This window comes from Zeus faber (assembly GCF_960531495.2).
Source record: "Zeus faber genome assembly, chromosome: 4".
Taxonomy (NCBI): Eukaryota; Metazoa; Chordata; class Actinopteri; order Zeiformes; family Zeidae; genus Zeus; species Zeus faber.
In genome coordinates, this window is record NC_137191.1 from 13862603 (window position 1) to 13889122 (window position 26520).

At 42.9% G+C, this 26520-nt stretch overlaps 1 protein-coding gene across 2 annotated transcripts in view; it reads right to left on the reverse strand.

Annotated features, from left to right (window-relative positions):
- mad1l1 (mitotic arrest deficient 1 like 1) overlaps nucleotides 1-26520 on the reverse strand; it is a 63557-nt gene that overhangs the window by 15339 nt on the left and 21698 nt on the right. For both annotated transcript variants that reach the window (XM_079998675.1, XM_079998676.1), the window contains exons 12-17: nucleotides 25099-25239; nucleotides 24525-24581; nucleotides 23668-23759; nucleotides 23333-23423; nucleotides 10956-11187; nucleotides 3915-4108 (exon numbers count right to left, since the gene is read on the reverse strand). In XM_079998675.1, coding sequence (XP_079854801.1) covers nucleotides 3915-4108; nucleotides 10956-11187; nucleotides 23333-23423; nucleotides 23668-23759; nucleotides 24525-24581; nucleotides 25099-25239 — 807 coding nt within the window. The remainder of the gene's footprint in view (nucleotides 1-3914; nucleotides 4109-10955; nucleotides 11188-23332; nucleotides 23424-23667; nucleotides 23760-24524; nucleotides 24582-25098; nucleotides 25240-26520) is intronic.

Below are 26520 nucleotides of genomic sequence, written 5' to 3' on the forward strand. Positions count from 1 at the left end.
TTCTGACTTTTAGACCAGTCTAAGTTTTAAACTTCTGTTTAAACGTCAGGGAAATTAGTCGTTAGGACCACCCCTTTTCTGAATGTGCCGGTAAATCCAGCAAGACTCAACATTTAAGCAGAAAGGAGTACGCAGCAGCTATGCTCCGAGCACAAACATCCACACGAAGATAAATAACTGTCGCCTGATAGAGACGTCATAAACATGCGACACGGACACTCGCTCACTGTGAATGATCTCGACAATCACTTGCTCCGTTCACACATACCACTCAATCGGAGATTACCCAGACTTTGTACTAGGGTGTTGGCTAGGAAAAGTCTGGGTAATGTCGAGGTCAAATGACTAGGACTCACAGATACAGCTCATTCGGGAAATGTCTAGATAATTTCAGCAGTGCATGTGTGAAAGCAGCTTAAGACCCTTCTCGTGATCAACAAACAAAGATTGAAATTGTGTTAAATGTCCTGAAAAGTATTTTGTGTTGCCAAAACATTTACATACTTTGTGACATTTTATAATGCCTCACGGGTTTCTGTTTGGTGCTTCCTCAAGTCCTATGATTTGCTCCATTTCTGACTAATGAATGCCCCTGACACTGTGTGAAAGGTGTGTCTCTCAGCAAGAGCCTACAGGGTTTTCAACGTCGAGTCTGAAGCAACAGCACATTAATAAAGAGAGCACAGGTGCGCCACGACACTGTCTCCTACATCCACATACAAGACTATTAAGTTAACTGTACAAAACTCAAATATATTAGGTAACAACACAATGAAAACAGTGATGCTTTAAATCAGGCAATCAATAATTCAATTCAATCTTTCTCAAGTGAGTAATTGAGTCGAGTCACAAAAACTCATGGGAACTCATCAATATTTCATGCGTGAACTATGGCGAGTATTGAATCTCCCTTCCGACCATGTTGAAACCCACAAAGTAAGGAAACATGGATAACCCAGTGAGGGAAACAGAACAGTGACAAACATTAGTAACGCTTCTCGACAGTTGGACTGCAAACTTTCCTTTGATAAAATTACGCCAAGCAATTTATCCAGATATAACAACATATTGAGAGAAAGAGAGACAGAGAGAGGGGCAGGTTAAACAGCTTACACCAGAGGAAGAAGGGATTTGGTTGCTCCTGCTAGAGGGGGATATTAGCAGGATTATCTGGCAACCCTGTTGCTGAGGTGAATAACATTGGAATCCTATTTGTAATGACTTATAGAGTTGCTGTCCACCCACCCCCCCACCCCCACCCCCACCCCCCCACACACACACACACACACACATATTACTTAATTCAATATCCAACTTATCCACATTCTACTCAGACAAGAAAATAAAATACAAAAACAAAAAATAAAGACACTTACAAAAAAAGAAGAAACAAAGGAACAGATGTATAGGTTGTTGTTTTTGTGGTGTGTGTGCGCATGTGTGTCCTATTCCATTAGTAGTACAGGCCTTTCTCTCCCCTAGGCCAGTGAGTGTGTGTCATACATACTCAGACAGGAGAGAACACTTGGAATACTAATACTGGAGGTGTTAGCATCTGTTGTGAGTATGTGCTTGTGTGTCTGTGTGCTTGTGCACAGAGCAGAGGAGGGTGGCATGGTGGTGTGAAGTGTGGTGTGACGGAGTGTTAGGATTTGAGTATGTGTGCATTTGAGTGCAACTGCGAAGGCATTGTGATTGTGCTCGTGTGTATGCCTGTGTACGGGCGTGCGAATGTGGTCTGAGGTTAATAAATATTGACAGTGAATTATCTCTTCTGGCAGGGTCGCAGGTGGGCTCAGTGGAGCAGATGGGACACACCGTGAAGACACATTTCTTTTTTTTTTTTTTTTTTTATATCTCTTTGGCTGTTATTTTGCTCTCCTCAAAAACTGCACTAAAGCCTTAAGCAAGGCAGTGACTGACCAGTGGTAATTGACCTGAAGCGGACTACTGCAATTAATTGAGCAAGGCAGGTACACTTTCTTGTAGCTGATCAGTGTAATTAGGGCCGCTAGTTATGAAAGGGGGTTCAGTGGCTCAGGAAGTAGAGCGGGTTTCACGTAATCGGAAGATTACCGATTCGATCCCCAGCTCCTCATGGTAGCGTGCTGATGTGTCCTTGAGCAAGACACTAACCCCCTAACTGCTCCCTGTGTGCCGCTATATGGTTGCAATGTTCCTAGATGCATCAGTTACTAGCAAGAGAAACGCATTTCTTTACCTCAGTATTTGTACTCGGTGCAATGATTGTGGGTTGTTATAGAGTCAAGTATGTATGACATAAAATATTTGTGAAGTCCATAAAACATCAGCCTTTTCCCAAAAGTGCCACCCTGATGCGTGCCATCATGGGCGCCCCGTGATCTGCGCTCTGCTGTGCTGCTCAGTTTCTTTATGGAACAACAAAATGCCGTGCGTAATGGGAACAATTCGTCACTCACTCTCTTACCCCACCCCTCCCCTCCCCTTCTGGATAGATTGCCCAGAGTGGCAAAATGCCTAAAACCGGAGCTGGGGGTCCTTGTGCCCACAGACCACAGACATTACAGAAATCGATTAGAAACTCTGCCCGACAAAGATTTTTAAAAGAATAAAGATTTTTCTGCATATGTTTAGTACATAAAATACAACAACAACAACTGAAAATCAAGTTGAATCAGGAACCAGCTCGGGGTGGTTAATACAATAGTTGAGTTCAGATTTCCTTTTTTTTTTTTTTTTCCTTGGTAGTCAGTGAAAGTTTGAAATTACTGAAAATGATAACCCAATGAGGTCTTCAGAATCCGAGATCTCACTTGTATTAAAAATAAAAGTTTCGGTATTTGGTAATTACTATTGACATAAAATAAAGAGTGGGTGCTCGATACCAAGTCAAAAGAATACTTTTTTTTTTTTTAACTCTGAAAAAGTTAAAATAATAAAAGCAATAATACAACATCAGTGCAGCGCATCCCCAGCAATTACCCTGACAGGGTAATAAAACTCTCCTCTACCTTCCGCATGTGTGTCCCACTCTGCACGACTGTTTCAGCCCTTGCTGGAGGGCCCCAATCATATCATAAAACAACGCAGTGATTAACTCCTGCTGCCGCAGATCGCATTACAACAACGACTGAGGGAGACCGGAAAAAAAAGAGGGAATGAAAGGGCCGACCGAGCGGAAAATGACGGCATGAGTCACTTCATGTTTTCACAGAAATTGCAATTGTTTAACTAAAGCATGAACACACACACACACACACACACGTGACATGCACACATACACAGGAAGGCAAAGGGTTTTTTTGGTTTTTTTTCGTACAATGAGCGTATGGGGAGAGCAGATCGATTAAAGCAGCCTTGCCCTCTAACTAACAATCATCTAATCCCCCCCTCTCTCATACGTTCACTCCTCCCCCCAAGACTACACAAACATCTAATGTACACTGTACAGAGGAGTCCAAAGTAGTATTATCTGCGTTACATGACGGAATCTGGCAAAATACTATAATGAGGACTACAGTTGAATTCCAATAGGGAGGGAAATAAATGAATGAATGAAAGAATAAACGAATACATTAACACACACACACACACATATATATAAATATAATTTGCCATCCTGAAGCATTCATTCAAGCTCCCAAAGACAGATTCACATTGGGACGGACACTTTAACCCACTGCAAAATCTTTTAAATCAAAGATGTTTTAAAGTTTTCTCACTTCCTTGCTAATTCTTAATGGCACACACACACCAAATTACACACAAACCAAACAATCAAGGATAAAAATAGTGGAATAACACACACACACACACACACACACACACACACACACACACACACACACACACACACACACACACACACACACACACACACACACACACACACACACACACACACACACACACACACACACACACACACACACCTTCTTGAAGAGCAGGGAGTCCTCCATGTGCTCTGCGTAGACAGAGGTCAGCCTGTACTGGTTCTCGGTGGTGATGTCGATCTGGTAACCCGTCAGGACATAGCACACGGTGCGAAACTCCTGGATTTTCTTCTGAAACACTTCCTTCAGCCTCTGGTTCCTCAGCTCTGAGCTCTCCATCTGCTTACGCAAATCTATTTGGAAACACAAGATGAATAGAAAAAGTAAAAAGTGGCCAACAACTAGACTGTGCATCTTGTATGAAAGAGCGCTGCATGATGATGTGAAAAACACCCGACATGTCTTCATGAGATGTCCGGGCATTAGCATTAAACTGCTGAGCTAGGAACAAGATTTTAACGATGGCTATTAAAGATTTTGAATAAAGAATAGAACAAAATATTAAGAATATTGCTGCAGAAGTACCTGAAAAATGTAAATGGTAATGAATTAAATCAATTGAGCCTTTGTTATACAGAATTCTCTTCGAGCTAATTCCAGTTTGGCTCTGGGAAGCCAAGAGCTATTTTTCCCTGCTGTTTATTTTGGAAGTACACCAGCTGTAAACACTGACTTTTCATACTACGTGCACCGTCGAACGGTTCTGTTGTGCTGCTCAACCAAAGATTGGCTGTCCTCGTAATGTATTCTATTCGCTTCAGTTGTGATTTCACGGATATACGGCCTTTCATATATTTTGTAAACAGCAGCTTAAAAAAAAAGGATGAATAAGCAGGATATCTTTTGACAAATACGTCTGTTTGTGTCTGATTTCTTTGTCGCCTGGATGATTCATTATATGGAGTAATGGTGGGAAATCTTTATGCAATGTCTATGTAGGTTTTTGGGATGAATAAATCAGCTGTTGACTTAAGGTGTGTTTTTTGGTATTGTTGCCAAGTCCAGCTCCATTGTTTTAGGAACTGTCCTTCCCATTCGCTTGTTTTCCCAAATGTGGCCCCTGGAGGCGGTTAAAAAAACGCCTATGCGCGCACACTGTACTAACAACGTGGTTGCAGTCATAGCTGACCAGCTCCAAATGTTGTTTAGGGGATCGGATCCCCAATGCATTCATTTTATAGCCATCTGGTTGCAAACAGTTCACCCAGAACCCAGTGTAATGCCAGACCAGAACCACCTCAGCATACTGGGAACACTCCCTGTCAATCGGTCTCCATCCAGCACTAGTCACAGACCACTACAGAAAATGGAACGGTGGCTAAAACACTCCGCTGCATCTCCCTTCCTTCAAAGCTGGAAGTGCAGAATTATGGAGGAGAGGAACGAAGTGGGCTCGAGCTTAATTTGTTGAAAATCAATTTGCAATAATTACTTTAATTTGAAGACTTGATTTGAGAGGGGGCCGAGAAATGAGTCTGTCTGAGTAAAAATGAGTCATTACGGAGGGAATTATTTATATTTATATTGCTTATGAAGTAATAAGGGGATTGAATCAGCGAGAGAGAGAGAGAGAGAGAGAGAGAGAGAGAGAGAGAGAGAGATTTTACATGTGGTATCTACTGATTCCAGCGGCAGGAGCTCAAAAACTGAAAGACAAATCAATAAACAAAGCAATAAAGAAGTAAATAAATAAATACATATCAGTTATAATAGTGGAGACAGAAAGGGAGAGGAACAGTAGTAAGGGGAACATTGCCTATGTAAATGTAGTGTCCGTCATCATTTAAACTTTATTCAGTGCCTTTGTCGTGAAAGCTGCAGACACAGTATGTGAGGTACTCCACTAAGAATAGTTGACCTGTGTAACACAGAGAGCACAGTCCCATTGATTCTGTCAGCAGCAGTTAAGTTTTAAAGACACCGGAGCATAGAAGTAAGGCTTAGCTCGTCACCGGGCGACAAGAGACGCCAAGTGACAGGAGCGAGGAGGGTGAAGATTGGGGAAATAATGAAAGTTGCTTTCTGACAGAGCGGTTCTCCCCAAACACCCGCAGCTTTCATTGTTACTACAAAGGTTCCTGATGCAAGACCAAAAAATCCTTGCCTTTTAAATCTAAGAAGAAATTCATTATCTAGGGGGGGGGGGGGGGGGGGGGGGGGAAGATTAATATTACTCATAACAAATTTTGTGAAATATGTGACATGTGACAATATGTACATTCAATTTGCTGGATCGATCCGAAGATAAAACCTTTGCCACAGCAAAGTGAATTGCCATCTGTTAGTCAGCTGACCTATGCTGAAATAGCTTAAGAATTAAGAAATAAGCTTGGAAGGACATTTGGAATGTCAAAAAGACACCGAGTTGCTCTCGTGATTTCAGACCTTTTTCCCCACACACCACTTCTCATGTCGACACCAGACAAGAACGACGTCATTATCCAAATGTCTCTGTCATCCTATTCAATCCCTTTTCACAGCATCACACATTAACACACCCACTTTACATGTACTCAAGTAAGTAGATGATCATGAGTCCTTATATATGTGTATTTTTTTTCCATTACTCAATCTTTTTCTTTGCCATTTGATATACTTAATATACATGATTTTACTCAGTTGTTTCTAACCACTTTTTTTATTTTACATATGATACAACTAGATTACATACCCCAAATGACTCACTAATATCTTATTTTTGTGGCTTTGTTTGAAAGGCCAGAAGCTAAGGAATGGGTCAATTGTGCATATCCTCTACACACAAGTAACCAATATACTTCATCAGTACTTTATAATATAATTAAAAACCAACAAAATTACACACATTTACCTCCACCACCGTGTGTAATGCAACAGAACAACCTCAGGAGAGCCTAGAGCCCTGCAGCTTTATGTAGATGCTTCCTGGGGCTACACGGACACAGGATCCCTCATTAGGAAGGACCCAGCCAACAGAATAAATTGGTCTAATCTGAATCTCTATTGATGTCAGTAATTCAATACAGTTAGTAGAGTACGACAAAGATCATGAGTTCCATAAATAGGATTTCTGTGCTGCTTGCCCTGAAACAGTCCTAGATGTGTTCGAAATCAAGAACTTATAGAAATGTGGCCACGGCCATTTTAACAGCAGTCTGTGGTACCTTTCTCACCTCAAATACTATAACACTAGCAACTACATAATGGGTAGGTTGAGGGCCCTGTCGCAAATGTGGTGCTGATTTGCTGCATGCCATAATCATATGGAATTCAAATCACTATTTGACACAGTCTTTGTCAAGAATTAATATAATAGTGGGGAACACTATTATATTAATTCTTGACAAAGACTGTACAATTGCAGTGTCACCCCCCCATGAAAACTATGGCACAGAATGAAGGAGAACATTTCAGTAACAGTTTTAATATCTGGCCAGGGAGGGTGCAAATAAACTGTCAGGCCATCGGGCCAGTGCTTATGTCGAGCGCCCGTCTAGGAATGCGTCTACATTGACCATATGTGTAAATTATCTCAAACCAACACGGCAATGCCTCTTTGTGATAAAATGAACTGAATAGAGATCTATAAGCAAAGGTTGTAGACGGGTAAATAGAACCAATATATCTTCACCGCTTCCCCAGCGACCTCTCATGTCATACAATACTTTGAGTCATACTTGTCATACAATTTCCTCGCTCAGGTGGCGGTGAAGATTTCCAACGGTGCTTCATACGATGTGCGATGACGGTGGCAAGGCAATAAGACTATGCTTTTCCATGGAGTTCAATAGCTCCATTTAGAACTGTGATTCTGCAAAATGTCTAGTGACAGAAGTTTCTTCATACTGTGACTATTGAATTGCATGAACTGCACTTAATGACTTTTCATTTCCAATTCCTAAGAAATGCCCAACCATATTAAGTCATATCTGAAAATAATTCTGACAATAAAAGACACAAGAATGATCCAATCCATAAATGGGTCCCTTTAGCATGACCCTAATTATCTAATCAAGGAAGGTCAACAAATAAGAGTTGAGTCATGGTTGTAAAATGCCAATGGAAAGATGCAGAGGGAAATAAGTAGTGTGGCTGTGCCAAGGGAAGAAACGGCTTTTGTTTATCCATTGTCATTTAATGAGAAAAGAGCTACGTATGATTTTGTCACATATTTATTTTGCTCAGGATGTGTGGGCAAAGAAATATGAGCGCGCGAGAAATACGCCATGGTTCTTAGAAGATAAATTAGCCCTCAGACTTGCAGATCAGAACTGCTCTCAACTCCAATTAAATATTTAACCCTGTCATAACTACCTGCCCCCAAATAACTCACTACCCCTGTCTCTCTCACTTTCTTCCTCTTTTTCCCTCTCTCACATCACTTGCACAACAAAGCCTCTTTCATCCAAAGCATTTTTTGTAGTACCGTAAGTGCAACACTTTAGTATAAATTGTCCCTGCCGGAATCAACCCCCCCCCCCCCCGTGACTACCCAATCCACTGAGCTACACAACAGAACTATATTGGTCATGATCACACAAAACTTACTAAAAGCACTTCACTTACAGCACACATGCATTACGTGTTTGTAGATGTAATAAAGTCTGTGCACAGTGAACAACCTTGGCCTTGACTGAGTGAGGGCTGGAGGTTGGACTAGCATGCGGTCCCACCAATAAACCGCCTGGGTGACCTCGTTGCCGTTTGAGAAATAATCTGAGGGCAAACGCACAGAGTAAACCAATCAATCAAGGATGAAAATAGTGTAATAAATAATCACACACACACACACACACACACACACACACACACACACACACACACACACACACACACACACACACACACACACACACACACACACACACACACACACACACACACACAATTTGGCCCTTGTCAAATTGTGATGGCTAGATGATGGATCAGAGCATCTCCAAAACGGCAGGTCTTGTGGGGTGTTCCTGGTATGCAGTGGTTAGGACCTACCAAAAGGGGTCCAAGGAAGGACAACTGTTGAACCGGCAACAGGGTCATGGGTGCCCATGGCTCATTGATGCACGTGGGGAGCTAGTCCGGCGAGTCTGTCTGGGCCGATCCCACAGAAGAAATACTATAGCACAAATTGGTGAAAAAGTTAATGCTGCTATGATAGAAAGGTGCCAGAACCCACAGTGCATCACCGCTTGCTGTGTATGGGGCTGTGTAGCTGCAGACTGGTAAGAGTGCGCATGCTGACCAAAGGTTGGTTTGTCACATTCCACACTGTGGTGGAGGTAAATGTATGACATTTGGTTGGTTTTTTAATTATTTTAATTACTGATGTAATATATTGGCTGATTGTGTATAGAGGATATAAAAATGTACCCATTCCCTAGCTTCTGGCCTCACAAACAAAGCCACATAAGATATTAGTGAGTCATTGGAGGGTATCATATGGATCATCTGGATCATCATATGCAAAGTAAAAAAAAAGTGGTTGAGAAACATCTGAGTAAAATCATGTATATTAAGATCCAACAGTATATTACACCAATCAGCCACAACCTTAAACCCACTGACATGTCAAGTTGATAACATCTTGCTCCAATGGCATCTGTCAAGGGATATATGAGGCAGCAAGTGAACAGTCAGTTCTTGAAGTTGATGTGTTGGAAGCAGGAAAAATGGGCAAGCGTAAGGATCTGAGCGACTTTGACAAGGACCAAATTGTGATGGATAGAGCATGAGAGCATCTCCAAAACGATGGGGTGCCCATGTGACCCCTGCCCACCACTGAAAGCGCCCACAACGGGCATGTGAGTGTCATAACTGGACCATGGAGCAATGGAAAAAGGTGGCCTGGTCTGATGAATCACATTTTCGTTTACATCATATGGATGGCAGGGTGCGTGTGTGTCGTTGACCTTGGGAAGAGATGGCCCCAAAGATGAACCATTGGAAAAAGGCAAGCCGGCAGAAGCAGTGTGATACTTTGGTATAAGTAATCTCACATTTCCATATTATTCCCACAACGGCAGAAGTAATGATGATTAGTTGTTTATAGATCAAAACATGGTGAGATCATTCCCCAAAGAGGTGGATTGGTGGCGGTCTTGTGTAATATAAAAGCTGTGCTTTTGTCATCGCACAGGTCGTCCACAAGACAGAGTTATTGCAAAGAGGTCTTGATGATTAATAAAGAGTGGCATTGCAGGTTGAGAATTTGAACTCCACTTGTAGATAAACTCTGTCTTGAGTGCAATGGCATACAAATACACTGTGTTGTATGCCAAGCCTGCTGACAGCACCGGTTAAAAAAAAAAAAAAAAAAAAAAAAAAAAAAAAAAGATGCGTCAGCAAAATGGGCAAATTGTCACCTCTGTTTTCCAAGATCCATTCCTAATTTCTGGTGCATGCTAGTCTTGAGGGCTGTAAGGATTATTTGGGAGACCACTGGGAGGCACATTTGTAGAAGCACTGTTAAGTTGAAAAACAACACTGTCTGCTGGAACAATATTTAGCAATCTGCATGCATGCACAGACTTCCTGTAATAAAATGTCACAAAGAGGGGCGTTACAATATTTTGTGCCGCGAAATTGTGCAGTACAAAATCTTGACCATATGTAATGTGGAGCTGAAAAATGGATTGTGGTATCAACTAAAATACTCACTTTTAGTTAACATACTCTAAATGCCAGAGAGCAGAATCGCCAGTACAACTTTGTCATGAGTTGAAACCAACGTCCACTCAGGACCTAGCTATGAAGATGAAATACATACATTGAAGCTACAATTGCCGATGCCGGCTATTAAGTAACTGTATTTCCTCAAATATAAACCGCGCCTCTAATAAATGCTGGGGGTGCGGTCTACACAAACAAATAAAAGCCTGCCTCATATAAATATGAGCACTCTGCGACTTTTAGGGTAGTTACTAGCGCTCTTTCTTTTCACCATACATGTGTTTGCATGCCATGGCTCCCCGACGGAAGTTTCATTTAAAATTCATACTAAAATATAACCAAATATACTTATTAAACAGAGGGAATTAGATGTAAAAGCCTTCATCTAATCCAAGCCTGCTTCCAATAAGGCCTGGCACCCTCTGCAGTTGAGGTAAATAAAGGCCCCGGTCACTATTTGAGGAAATACGGGAGTTTAATTCAAGTATTTCTTACCAAGCACCTCCTGAGACGGGGGAAGACTTAGGCTCAGGTCGGGGGTGTGAACACTTGCTTCATCTTGGACATGTGCCAGAGGACGCGCATCCTTCAGAGAGCGCAGGTGTTCCCCAAGACGTGCAACTTCCTCCCGAAGAGCCTCGACTTCCTGCTGGCGCTGTTGCTTAGCAACACTGGTGGGATTCATTTTGAAGTGAAGTACTCGGGTCTTGACTGGATCATAGTCTCCCTGAAGATAAAAAGAGAAGTGAGAGCGAAAGAAAACAGAGAGACAGGGGGAAAGGGATAGAGAGAGAGAGAGAGAGAGAGAGAGATGGAAGACAGTGGAAAAAGTCATTTAAAAATAATTGGATTTTATTACAATAAACTCATACATTCTGAGTGTGAATTTCAACATCTAACCAGTCACCTTCTAGTATATTTTCACATTATAATTAATAAAAAAAAGAGGGTATTAATATTTATTATATTAGGTATTGTAAATCATTAGTTCCTGATATTTCATTTTCTGGGTAATAACGTGCAGTGTGCATCAGAATGTGTACTGGTGACATTTTTTAAATCGTAAAAACACATTTACGAAGTATCTAGTGTAGTGCCCTCAGACGGGCAAAGAATCCCCCCTGCGCGCGCGCGCGCGCGCGCACGCACGCACGCACGCACGCACGCACGCACGCACGCACGCACACGCACACGCACACACACACACACACACACACACACACACACACACACACACACACGAAACCTTGAGGGGGGACTAAAAAGATAGTGTGTAGGTGTGCGATAGGTGCTCAGCAGGCAAAAACACCATTACTGTACTACCAATAAATAAACATGATCCATAAGAATATGGAATAAATACAATTCTGCTCCAAGAGAAAATCCTGACCCATCAGCAGTAGGGCTAAGCTCTTACTAAGTAGCTTGTCCAATTCTACGAAGAGACTGAATCACTCAGAAAAGACAGCAGTAGAGAAGTTAGAAATGTAGTTTAGAGCTCCCCAATGTAAATCCAGGGATATTATATAACATTTACACGTTTAAGATTTTAGGATTCCTCAGAAGGCAGAGACAGGAAATATGAGCACATTACTACAGATACCATTATGCACTACATGGCATAGACACAGACATTGAGGTGAACACCACTCATTGAACATCTCATTCCAAAAGGATAGGCATTGAAATAGAGTTGTTTAGTTAATAGCAGCTTTAATAGCCTCCGCTGCTCTACAAAGGCTTTCCAGTAGTTGTTGGTAAATTGCTGTGCTGCAGGAATTTCCTTTCATTCAAGCCACAACTATATAGATAGTCAGGCATGGATGTTAGACGAATAGGTCTGCTTGAAGTTGGCAATGCAACTCTTTAAGCTGTTCAAAGGGATTATTGCGAGGGCTCTATGCAGCCCATTCATGTTCTTTCACATCAATCCTGACAAAACGTTTCTGCCGAAATCTTGCTTTGTGCACAGGGGAGTCAGAAAAGGGACCTCACCGAACTGCTGCCAAAGCACAGCTGGTCTCGAAAGCTGTTACTACTGTATGCCGCTTTTTATTAGCAATGCTGTAATACTGTCACTGGTACTGACCATAGACTAACTAATACCGGCCCATATTGAGCTCACCAGTTAACTGTGTACAGAAATGGATTATTACGATCTTATTTTAATCTGCATCTCTTTCTTGACTGCGCTGTGTTTTTGCTGCTGCAACGGCTGAATTCAGCAATAGGAGAGCAGCAGAGGGGAGGAGATACATAGCATATACTAGAATAAGAAGCACACACACCACAAAAATGTATTTTATTTCCTACTAACCCGATTTCCTTTTTTTTTTGTTGTACTTTGTTTTATTCAGTTTCTCTCAGACTCTGGCTTCGGGGTAAATGAGAGTCCGTCCTAGCTGAATGTCAATAAATGGACACACACACACACACACACACACACACACACACACACACACACACACACACACACACACACACACACACACACACACACACACACACACACACACACACACACACACACACACACACACACACACACACATCTGAGCTCTTGATTACTGGCTAAATTAGATTCCATATGCCCCCAAGCAATGGTTGCCAAATAAACTACAGGCATGGAGGGAGGCAAAAGGCAGAAGAGAAAGGGGGATAGGAAGAGGAGAAACACTGAAGGACAAAGGGAAAAAAAAAAAAGGTGAAACAATGGAGGGCATACTACGGCCGTGAGCAGAGGAGAAGAAAAAAATAACAGATGAGGGACTTGGAGATATGGCATACGCCTGGAACTAAAACGTCAAATAAATCGATGTAAGATTCAAAAGGGATGTAGAGTAAGCTTGTGATTTAAGGAACAGAGAGCCTGTGCGCGCACACACACACACACACACACACACACACACACACACACACACACACACACACACACACACACACACACACACACACACACACACACACACACACACACACACACACACACACACACACACACACACACACACACACAAGCTGTAGAGATCTGATGTTTCGTCCAGGGTACGCAGTAGCTCGCTATTGCCGGCATTTGGGCAGATAAAATGCATGAAAATTATATAGACTGTTTGCAGTTTCAAACTGCCTGAGTAATCTTGACTAGTGAGTTTCGCTACATGTATCCAGATATACATGGGCCAAGATGGAAAAGTTGGCCTGCACCATTCTAGTATCAAGTGTGTCAGCAGAGTGGGGGTTCGAACAGCAAAGTCGGATGAAAACCTCCTATAGGAGCACAAAGTAATGGAGCAGATTAGAATCTCCAGCTGCACTGCAGCATAGAAGAAATTCAACTTTAAACCAGTAGCTGCCCACTTCCACAGCATGGAGTGTCACAGACAACCTCTAAGTGTGTTGCTCTCTGCTTAATATTAGTTATTCCACGGCATATTTAGGCTACTAGTAGTGTTTCGTTTGTCATATCATTGCCAGTTCTGAATTGGCCATGAACCTATAATTGTCAATAATTGTCTATTCTGAATTTACATGTTAATAATAAATAATCATTCAATATCCCAGCTTATTTTTTTTTTAAATACACAGTCAAAATCACCCTGATCAGCTACCCTAAACCTTTTTGTATGTATCGATGGAAAGGGCTGTCGGGGTGTGTACTGTATGTGTGAGTATTCTTTAGTGTGAGCGTAAGAAAATGAGGGAGACACACATAGTGTGACAATCAAATGTAAATTAGGACTCGGAAATTAGCAAAAGTTAGAGCAAATGACTGAAAATGAATTTGCCTGTTATCAAAGGAGAATTTTAATTAATTCAACAAAACAAACAAAAAAAAAACGCTAGCTCAGGGATGAATAGAATAACACAAACTTAGACCTTTCTTCTGTTTTTATATTGTGTGAGACCCATCATATATAGAACAGAAAAAATATATACAGTATACGGAAAATTCTGTTTATCTTCCATTACTTTACCTTTAAAATTGCAAAAAGACAGATTGGGTAAAGGCACTTAACAAACGTAGAAAGTAATCAAAGCAGGGCTCCGTTAAAATACATGGCCCCAAGCCTCACATAAAATTTAAAGTAATTAAGTTTTTCATGTAAAAAATTATACTGGAATAGTTTTTCTTGTATATACACTTGTGAGAGGGTGACACACGCACACACAGGTTACTAACTTGACGTTAGCCTAGCTGTGCTATATATTACAGTATGTCCGGCTGGCCTATTTTGTGTGTATCCAGTCCACTCAGCCATGTACTATTTACAGGGCAGTACGGTGGAGTGCCTTTTTAAGTGCTACAGGCTACATATTTCTTATTCATGGAGCAACAATAACAACACATCTAAAACCAGAGAGCAGTCAGTTTTTAGAGCACGCTGATAAGTGTAATATAGAGGGGGGGTAGCAAAGGCTTGTGTGAGAGAGAGACAGCGATAAAGAGAGCGAGAGAGAGAGAAAGAGAACTGAGTAAAAGAAAAGGAAAGCACTAAATCCAGCAAAAAGTGGCTCTGTTTTTAACACGGCTCAACAAATCTCTGTGAAACATTCACTTCCATACTCAACTCGGCAAACACAGGGGACGCATGAGTCACTGATGGAGAAGGTGACCCACTCAGCCAGCGAGTTTGTAGCCACGGCGCGGTTATGGTCTTGGATCCTGACAGTCAACATCCTGCCTCCAGCATAGGCTTGTATAGCTTTATGGCCATGTTCATGGGACGTAAACATCTGTTTAAGAACTTTTATAGTAGATTAGAACAATGAATGGTTTGATACTTGACCATTACAGTAATATCAACTTTAGATATTAAAACGGAGGGGAACTTTTCTTGTATTTTCTAATTACTAGTACATGCCCGTTCAAAATGTAAGACTTAAGACATTTTATTCTTCTCGCCTGGGTGTGATGTTTAAGGCCATGCGCCCGATGCTCAGCTCGCATCTCCAGCGCCTCCTCTGCCCTCATGTTAGCAATGTTCACAGCATTTCCAGTCGCGCACTCGCACTTCACATATTGGATGATGAGGTCACAAATTGTTCAGCTTGGAATTGGATATTGGATGATGTCACAAAGTGCCCCAGTTGCACAAAGTGGCTCGCTGTTCACTTTTTTATTTAAAGTTTATTAATATTACCGGTGTCGCGTGTCCAAATTGCACCAAATTCGCCAAGTGTGAAGTAGATGAATGAAGATGAAGACTTATTTTATTATAAATATTCATGATTTCATTCTTTATATAGCCTGCCTATCAATTGTTTTTAATCTCAATAAACACAGATAATATTTGACCGGAATCTCTCCCATTCGTCCGGGACATTGAAATCTTCAAGGACACGTGAACAGGCGCCAATTTGTTCTAATGGAAACTCTTGGTGTAAATAGACGGTGGTAAATAGATGGTAGTAATATCCGTGTCTCATTGGATCATTTCATATCCGATTAATAAACAAAACCTGAAGTTATTGAGTTTTTTTACCGCTTGCGGGACCATCAAATGTTTTGAGTGTGGGGACCGCAGCGGAGAACCCCCACACTCCCTGCCGGGCTCCGAGCCACTCCAGCACGCCCCGAGCCGGTCTCCGAACCGTGGAATGCCTCCGCTCCCCTGTGTATACCTGCTAGATTTGGTGTAAAATCAGTCTTAGATTCCACCAAGACTTTCATTCCCAACCAAGGTTTTGAAATGCCCTAACGTGCCTTCTTGTAGCATTGCTGGTCATCTAGCGCGAACATCGATACGGGGTCGCTCATCGCAATCACGAACCTTCACGACTCTTCTCATCCCTGGCTCAGCAATGGTGGAACAAGCTTCCACCTAGTGTCAGAATGGCTGAATTAATATCCATTTTTGAGCATTGTACTACCTCTCCACCTCCTCACGTTTTCAACCCGAAAGGGAAACTTTTATGCTTTCCTTATTTTCTGTCACATATATATATACACACACACACACACACACACACACACACACACACACACACACACACACACACACACACACACACACACACACACACACACACACACACACACACACACACACACACACACCTCACAAAAAGTGAGGGATATTCTTTCGGGTGAAATTTCTCTAAACTTTTGAATGCACATGTCCAACTGTTCAATGGTTCAGTACTTTTTGCACAACTTGCTGCTCTCTAACAAGGAGCTGAACAGCAAAATTCCCAACAGGTGTTTGATCCATGAATCGACCAATACATTTCCTGGTTCAATTAGAATTGGTATTTAAACAGTCCTCTTCATCATGCTGTTCACATTTTGACATCATGAAACCAAGACGACACCTAACAACTGATCAACAGTACCTCGCCATAGCGAGGCTTCAAACAGGATGTTCTCAGAGGGAAGTGGCCACTGAGCTTAGAGTGTCACAGAGTGTCATCAGCAGGTTGCAACAGAGATACAGAGAGACTGGAAGAGTCACAGAAAGGCATAGAAGTGGACGTCCTTTGGCCACATCCCACACTGATGAGCGCTTCATTGTGAACAGTGCCCTGCAGAACCGGATGATGAATGCCACTCAACTCCAGTCACATTTAAGGGAGGTGAGATGCACCCAAGTGTCACGTCAGACCATTCGAAACCGTTTACATCAGCGTGGTCTGCGTGCTAGACGACCTGCAAGGGTACCTGACCACACCACCAGGCACAGGCATCATCGTCTTGCACGGGCCAGGGAGCATTTACGCTGGACGAGGGGCCAGTGGCCTCAGTGCTGTTCTCTGATGAAAGTCGATTCACGTTGAGCAGAAATGATGGCCGCCAACGATGTTGGAGACGTCAAGGAAGACGCTATGCATCAGCCACTGTTGTCACCAGACGAGCCTTTGGTGGTGGTGGTGTTACAGTGTGGGCAGGTGTGTCTAGTCAATACAGAACTGCCCTACACTTTGTGAATGGTACAGTGACAAGCAAATACTACTGAATAACATCATTAATCCAGTCATTGTGCCCCTGCATGAACAACACAGGCCTAATGTCATCTTCACGGACAACAATGCTCCGGCTCATCGAGGTGGCATCATTAGTGAACGGCTGCTGGAGACTGGGGTACCTCAAATGGAGTGGCCTGCGCTTTCTCCAGACCTGAATCCCATAGAGAACCTATGGGATCAGCTGAGTCGTCGTGTAGAGGCCCGTAACTCTGTACCCAAGAACCTCAATGACCTGAGGGCCGCCCTTCAAGAAGAGTGGGGGGCCACGCCTCAGCAGACAATAAGTCGACTTGTGAACAGCATGAGACGTCATTGTCAAGCTGTAACTGATGCTCAAGGGCACATGACAAGTTATTGAGACATTACATTTTCCATAAATTTCACCCTAAAGCCAAATATCCCTAACTTTTTGTGAGTAGTGTGTGTACACACACACACACACACACACACACACACACACACACACACACACACACACACACACACACACACACACACTATATATATATATAATGTTACAATGTGGGATGTTCATATTAGATGTGGCCAAAGTGTCAAATAATGAGGTAAACTAATGGTTAAGTATTAGCTGTGAGCAAAACACTGAGGCCTCCGACTGCTCTGAACGCTCCGTTTCCGTTTTATTCTACTATTCTGCACAAGCTGTGATGTCATCATCACAGATTTCTTTATACTTTATGGTCATCCACGCCATCCTATCCGCTGGGCATTTCTCTAAACAAAACCAGTAAAAATCATGTTTTTGTTATAGATGTATTTATTTATTTTATTTTCTGACAAAAAACGTTGAAACCAAAAATTCCCGCGTCCGAGAGTCCCGCTGCGTTGCGGTGTGGTGCCCGTGTCTCGCAAGCTTGGAGCACTGCAATGAAAGTCTGAACTAACTTTCAAATGAGGCCTTGTAGATCTCATATGGGTGAAGATTCAGCAACTGGATTGCTTATTTCCTGCCTCAGAAACAGATTTTGGTGGACTGATAACGTGAAATTAGTGAATGTTAGCGAGTAAGTATGAAGAAACTCGGAATCCATGCTAAAAAGTCATTGGCTCATTGAACTCGGGGCCTCGGGAGGGTGGCTCCTCCCACAAAAACAGCCCGTATACGAATACAAGGGTTATAGAGGCATGTAACGATGACTAGAATGCATAAACTGACTGACATTTTCCGCAAAAGAATTCAAAGACATGTTTTCGGGACCTCAGAGACCTATAGTAACATTTGGAAAAAGGAGCATAATAGGTCATTTTTAACATTACACAAAAAACGTGTTGATCTAACCAATGTTACTTGGACTGTGATGCTCAGTGGGTTTGACTAAGGACAAAGGTATATTACGAGTCGCTTTGGACAAAAGCATCTGATAAATGACGTAATGTAATGAATTAAATAACTCACCTGCTAACCACACCATCACCCAATTTCCCTCCAAATAGCAAGCTTTCTGACTGGACATTATGCTCAAACAAAATGTTGCTGAGGCTTAAGATTGCCTATGCGTGCATGCACCAACATAAGAGGAACACACACACACACACACACACACACACACACACACACACACACACACACACACACACACACACACACACACACACACACACACACACACACACACACACACACACACACACACACACACACACACACACACACACAGAGTTGATGTAACCGCTTGCAATGGAGACAATTATCTCCATCTAGGAATGTCAGCGAGAACAAAATCAACCAAGAAAGCCCACCACAATGATGTTGCTGTGCAAATAGGAAAATGTTGTGCGCCGTTCTGCAAGGAGGAAGATGTCGGAAGCTTAGAGAAAGGCAACCAAGAAAAGCTAAATTGTCAATAGAATTACGATAAAATACTTTTTATTTGTTTCATGAATAGAGACGAAAAAAAAAAAAAAAAAAGAGCACAGGTCTTGAGCGATACAAGGTCAAAATAGAATACAGAAGACAAAACAGACTGATGAGATGCAAAATGGTGCTGGACTGGATCTGAAAGCCTGTATGCAAATGAGGCTGCTGTTCTCAATAATCAGAGTGGACAAGCGACGCATGCTATCGGAAACGGCTTCAACAGCCTGTCTTTGGATGGATTTTAATAGATAAATAAATAAAAGTAAAAAAACGTAGCTAATTAAACAAACCGAAAAACATGCACAATGCAGCTTTCATTCAGCTCATTCAGCTAATGAGTAAATTTACCCTCAACCCTGTTGGTTTAGTCTTCAAGATCCTCTGTACATTCCAAATTAATCGAAAAACCATTGGTACATTAATTCAGGAATATATACCACTGCTGTTTTCATTTTTCTGCTCAATGGGTTTGGGGGAATTAAAGCAGCACTATGTAACTTTTGGTATTTGGCGCCCCTACAGTTCCTGAATGCAATTGCACTTTTAGACCACTGTTGTAAGAACTGGGTCTGAATTTATTTTACAAGACAAATTTTAACCCTATCGTTCACATTTCAATAACAGTCTGTGTTACTAACGCAGATATAATGTACACCTAGGTTACAGCACCCCTTGCACGGACCTCACCACTTCCCGCGGGCTGAGTGCTCGCGGAGCCGTAAGGAGGGACGGCGCGGGGGAGGGACGGAGCCCCCCGCTAACGGTGTAGGTACCTGATGTGCTCGGCCTGGCAGCCCGGCTCACACGTGTGAGTCAGAGGGTGAAACAAACCCTGTGGCGCAATGAAAGTGAGGGCTGCGGTGCGGGTGCCGGGCGCACCACTCACACTGTCTTGCCTGCACCTCGGGGAGGTGGAGCGACTACGTTTTGTATGAGCATTATTACCAAATATTTTGACTGGCAAGTTTATATTGATCAGATTTTGTCTAAATTTTACCAGGCAAAAAAAACGGTAAATGCCGGAGCCAAAAATCAAGGAAGTGACGTAGGGCCGTAAAGCGTACCACACGGGTTTGATACCCGAAGACAGCAGTTAGATAGTGCAAGAACAGGCGGTCAGGGGGTGGTTGGGATGATTTTGAAGCTGTTTTTTTGGAGCTTTATTGTAAGAGTGTTTCAATTAAAAGGCAAACATAAAGGAAGAAGAGACTGACCTATGGTTATGGGTTAAACAAAGCATGTTGGCCCTGCCAGACTGCCATTAAGCAAGTGTATGCACCTTCAAAAAAAACAGTTAAAAGGCAAGTGTTGAGATACAACACAACAATGCTTGACTCAACAAGACTGTTTAACACCATCCTGGAAAGGGAGAGGATGCTGGAGGAGTGGAGAAGAAGTGTACTGGTACCCATCTTCAAAAATAAGGGAGACACACAGAGCTGTAGTAACTACAGGGGAATAAAGTTGATCAGCCACAGCATGAAGCTGTGGGAAAGGGTAGTGGAGGCTAGGTTAAGAGGAGAGGTGGGGATCAGCGGGCAGCAGTATGGCTCATACCAGGAAATAGTACTACAGATGCAATGTTTGCTTTAAGAATGCTGATGGAAAGTACAGGGAAGGCCAGAGGGAGTTGCACTGCATCTTTGTGGATTTAGAGAAAGCGTATGACAGGGTGCAGAGAGAGGAAGTGTGGTATTGCATGAAGAAGTCGGGGGTGGCAGAGAAGTACGTAAGAGTGGTACAGGACGTGTATGAGGGCAGTCAGACAGTAGTAAGGTGTGCAGTAGGCGTGACCAAGGCATTCAAAGTGGAGGTGGCATTGCATCAGGGATCAGCTCTGAGCCCTTTCTTGTTTGCAATGGTGATGGACAGGTTAACAGATGAAATCAGACAGGAGGCACCGTGGACTACGATGTCCGTGGATGACATTGTGATCTGTAGCGAGTAGAGAGCAGTTTGAGGAGAGCCTGGAGAAGTGGAGGCATGCATTAGAGAGAAGAGGAATGAAAGTCAGCAGGAGTAAGACAGAACACGTGCCTGAATCGGAGGGAGGGCGGCGAAAAGCTGAGAATGCAAGGAGTGGAGGTGGAGAAAGAGGATGAGTTCAAGTACTTGGGGTCGACCATCCAAATCAGCGGAGAGTGCGGGAGAGAGGTGAAGAAGAGAGTACAGGCAGGGTGGAGTGGGTGGAGAACAGTGTCCGGAGTGATCTGTGACACAAAGGTACGAGCAAGAGTGAAGGGGAAGGTCTACAGGACGGTGGTGAGACCAGCTATGTTGTGCGGTTTAGAGGCGGTGGCACTGACAAAAAGGCAGGTGGCTGAACTGGAGGTGGCAGAGTTGAGGATGTTAAGGTTTTCATTGGGAGTGACAAGGACGGACAGGATTAAGAATGAGTACATTAGAGGGACAGCTCAGGTTGGACAGTTTGGTGGAAAAGTGAGAGGCCAGATTGAGATGGTTTGGACACGGGTCGAGAGATGAGAGTTACATTGGGAGAAGGATACTGAGGATGGAGCTGCCAGGCAAGAGGATAAGAGGAAGGCCAAAGAGAAGGTTTATGGATGTGGTGAGGGAGGACATGCAGGCGGTTGGTGTAAGGGAGGAAGATGCTCAGAACAGAAGGTGTTGGAGGCAGATGATCCGCTGCGGTGACCCAACGGGAGCAGCCCGAAGATGAAGAAAGCCCCAAGCATAGAAATAAGATTATAATAGAATTGTATGTAAATCCCAGTGTTTTTATTGATTAAAACCTCATTGTATGTCATGGGTCAAATTAAGTAAAGATTTTCGCATTTACAGTCACAAAAGCGTTTCGATGCCCACAAGATGGTTTGATGGCATCCTGTAACACTAGGCCCTCTTATTGCCAAACAAATACTTCCAAAAGAAACCAGAAAAAGAGAACAATGGAAAAAGGAGCAGGATATAGGTATGCACCTTTATTCTAATGTGTGCAGATGTCAAATTCTCCCCATTTTCCAACAAACAGAACCATAGATAACCTACCAATATCATGCAGTCCTACAGATGGGTGGCAAGCAGCCAAGGCTCACAAGATACGGTATGATGAGCCAATAACGTGTTTCCATGAAGCTAACATGGCTCGAACACTAAAGATGGAATGATCAGTTCGGTCTCACTCCATTCACACAACCTTCACTTTACCACACTTACTACTTCAATCCATTCATGCCCCGTTCAAAAATTCCTCCATGGAATCAGTAACTTGTTCACCTCAGCCTGATGCAGTGCTCTCTGTAGGTGTGCATTATACCACGGAGTCCAAAAATCAACTCTCGAGAGCTGGCATGATCCGCCTGCTGCACAACCTTGAAACTCGCACAATAATTGTCCGTTGCCAAAAGAGTGGTGGTCATGCTCGAGAAGCCACAGATTCCTTACACCCGGGCACTAAATGGAACGAGAAAGCAAACCCGGGCGAGGGCTTCATTATAGTGTGCTGGTGGGCTCAGCTTGGCACAGCGCGAGTCAAGAGAGATAGGTCTGACTGAGAAAGAGACACACACACACACACACACACACACACACACACACACACACACACACACACACACACACACACACACACACACACACACTTTGAAAAGGAGAAAGGATCAGGTATAATTGGGGGAGTTAGTTAAGAAACTTCACAAGATGATTGCGTGTGTGTATGTATTTGTGTGTGTGCGTGTGTGGCTATGTTCAATCATGTGTGCGTTTCTGTGGGTATTACTGACTCGAGCATTGAAGGAGGCCTGCCAGTTTACTTTTGTTGTGAACTCTCCTCCCAAAGCACTCCCTCTAATCAGCCACAGGTTCTAGAACCTTCTATTGGATGTTGCCAGATTCACACCTGGGTCCAATTGTGTTTGAAAAACTGTCAGATAAGGGTGGCGCTCGCGTGAATCAATCTGCAGTGTCATGCGGGCTGGGTTGGTGCCCTTGGGGTTGTTAAATTGGTTCCTTTGTGCCAGGCAAGTCAATCTGTCACGGAAAGCAGTTGGAGGGACGACTCTGCACCGACCTGGAGGTTGTGTCGCTCCAGTCTCATCTCCAGAATGTTGTTCTGCTCCTCTAATCGCTGTCGCTCTCCCTCCAGATCCTCAATCTTCTGCCTGCAGAACACATGAGACCATTTTTTTTTTCCCACTTATTGGCTAATAGCTGTCCATCATGTAGAATGATGCCCGTCATTTCTGTTGAATGGACATGATGTTGTAGGAGGTGCAGAGCTGCTGACAGTCAGACGAGCAGCGGGCATGAATCTTTTATGTCAAAGCCATCAGAGTTGGTGGTTGAGACGATAATGCTTTCTGTGTGTGTGTGTGTGTGTGTGTGTGTGTGTGTGTGTTTGTGTACCTGAGTAAGCTGACCTCCTCTTTGGTCACTACAGAGTTGCTCTCAGGAACGGAGGCCTGCTGCTTTTTCACAGACTCCAGCTCCAACTCCACCTAAGAAAAGAAAATGTTGATGCACCAACATCCAACCGCTTTGTGCTCGTCTGTCACAGTGCCTCCAAGAGACAAATAAAATCCTGTGGACTTCATCCACATTTTATCAGACTCCCTTGTTTCGTCTATGAAATACCCCCTTTTCCCTCCTTTTGGTTCTCCCATTCATCTCTCTGGATTTTGCATCCTGCTGTCTCACTCTTTTCCCCAATTATCCTTGATTTCCTCTTTTACCGTTTTTTTCCTCTCTTGCTGACAGTGTCTCTCAACTCATCCTAATTTTCTTTTTTCCCCAAGACAGATAAGTAATTACTCTTCCAACCAACAGGTGGATTTCACGTGTCAATTCTCATTGCAGTGACTAGCTGATGTCTCCCCGGCAACAACAATCCACGTAAGAACGAGAGAGAGAGAGAGAGAGAGAGAGAGAGAGAGAGAGAGAGAGAGAGAGAGAGAGAGAGAGAGAGAGAGAGAGAGAGAGAGAGAGAGAGAGAGAGAGAGAGAGAGAGAGAGAGAGAGAGAGAGAGAGAGAGAGAGAGAGAGAGAGAGAGAGAGAGAGAGAGAGAGAGACATTAGTTAGCAAGTGTGAAAATGACTTAAAGAAAACGTGCCGCTTACTGATTAGCCGTAAATGGTCTCAGCCCATCTATAGCACACAACCAAACAGTCAATAAAAATAAAGTGAGTGTGTGTGTGTGTGTGTGTGTGTGTGTGTGTGTGTGTGTGTGTGTGTGTGTGTGTGTGTGTGTGTGTGTGTATACTAACAGTTTGGAGTTGCAGTTGGAGGGCCCCCGTCCCCTCCAGGGCTTTGGTCAACTGGGCCTGTTCACCAGAAAGAAGACAGAGGAAATGGATATATAGAGTGAGAGAGAGAAACTAATTTGTCAAAAGTATTGTATTAAAAAAATGTAATATATTGATTTAGGGCTGTACCCGATTTGAATTTTTGTAAGTCAAATCAGATTCGGCTGCTCAAAGCGAATATTCCACTATTAATATTAAAGAGTCTACGAGTCGTGCCCCGTTCCATCGGTGTCCGGACACAGACGATTCACACATATTCAAAAATATATTTAGGATTCCCCTGATTTATAATTCCCAATTGAAATGTTATCCCTGTTTGTTAAGTTTCTATGTATTTTATCCTGTTATTGAAATGCACACTGACTAAAAAAAAACCAAAAAAAAAAACTGCTCGACTTAAAGAATCTCAGTCGCTTGACAGGTTTTCGACTGATGTTTCGACTCGTCGACTTTAGGGGGTGCTGCGCTATACTGACTGTCTGAATATGACAATAGACAGAATTATTTTGAGGCAGAGTGAAATGTATGTGTGCACCTCCATCTCTGCTTGATGGCTCTGAGTCTTCAGCAGTATGTCCTCGGCCTCTCTGAGTCGCTTGTTGAGTTGGGGAGCGTACTCCGTGTGGGCCAGCTCGCTGTCGTACGACTCCAGGATGGCACGCATTCCATCACGTTCCTGAAACATTTGCAGAAAAACGACACACACAAGCTGCTTTTAAACATGTCCGGTTAATGTCCAGACCTGATTATCTGGACACTGTCCTTTCACACATGTAGCAAGTAACCAGAGATTGTGTGTGTCAGACGCGTTCACACTACCTGCAAATAATCAGTTTGGTTTAGACGAGGGGCAGGGCCTGGGTAGAGCGTACAGAAGGCAGGACGTGACGCAATGAAGCTGCAAAGTTTTAAAGCACACAAGATGGTGGACGTGGCTACTGACTTATCAGTAGTTGGGCATTTTCTTTGTGTTGATACTCCATGTATTTGGACATATTCGCAATATAAACGAGAGAGTGGGAAGGAATAATTAAGAGTGCAGAAAGGAGTACGCAGCAGCTACGCTCCGTGCAAGAAGATTCACACGAAGGTAAATAACTGGCGCCTGACAGAGACATCGACACGCGACACGCCCACTCGCTCGCTGTGAATGATTTGGACAATCACCTGCTCTATTCACACATACCACTCACTCGGACATTACCTGGCTGGGTTAAGTCCAGGTAATATCCCGGTCAAATTATTCAGACATTTGCGTTCACACATACAGCTCAACCGGGTAATGTGCGGATAATTTCAGGGTTGTAAATCATGTGTAAAAGCAGATAGAAATATGTGGCCATACACAGCCACTCAAGAAATGTGTCTGTGTAATTTGTAGGGCTGGGTATTTGCCACGGGTCACGATTCGATTCAATCAGGTATTAATGAGACACCTCATTATATGATGCTATATCGATATATTGATTGATTGATTGATTTTTATAAATAATGAGAACTGCTACCAATGTTTCAGAATACCATCCAATATACATTGCAAAAATACTGTAGGTCAACAAATTAAGTCTAATACAGAAAATAAATATTTTAATTCATTTGTGAATAAGAAGGTTTTTAAGCAGAAAATGGGCACATTGATATTGCAATTTTCAAATCGATTGAAGAATTGAAGCAATCAAATTGAATAGTATTAGAGAATCAATTCTTTTTTAACCCAGCCCTAAATTTCTGAATCACGTACTGTCAAGTTAAGTAACATATGTGAATGATTTTGACTTCTTAAAGATGTGATCTTTTTACAAACTTTTTTTTTTTTAATGACGGTTGAATGTGCCACCATCGTTCTCTGACGAGCGGCGAGAAAATGGATTTGGGGTTGTGCCCCTCATCTGCATTCCTTCTCTTGTAATATTCAAATCTAAAACAAGATGTCTTTGTACATGAAAGCTGGCGAATG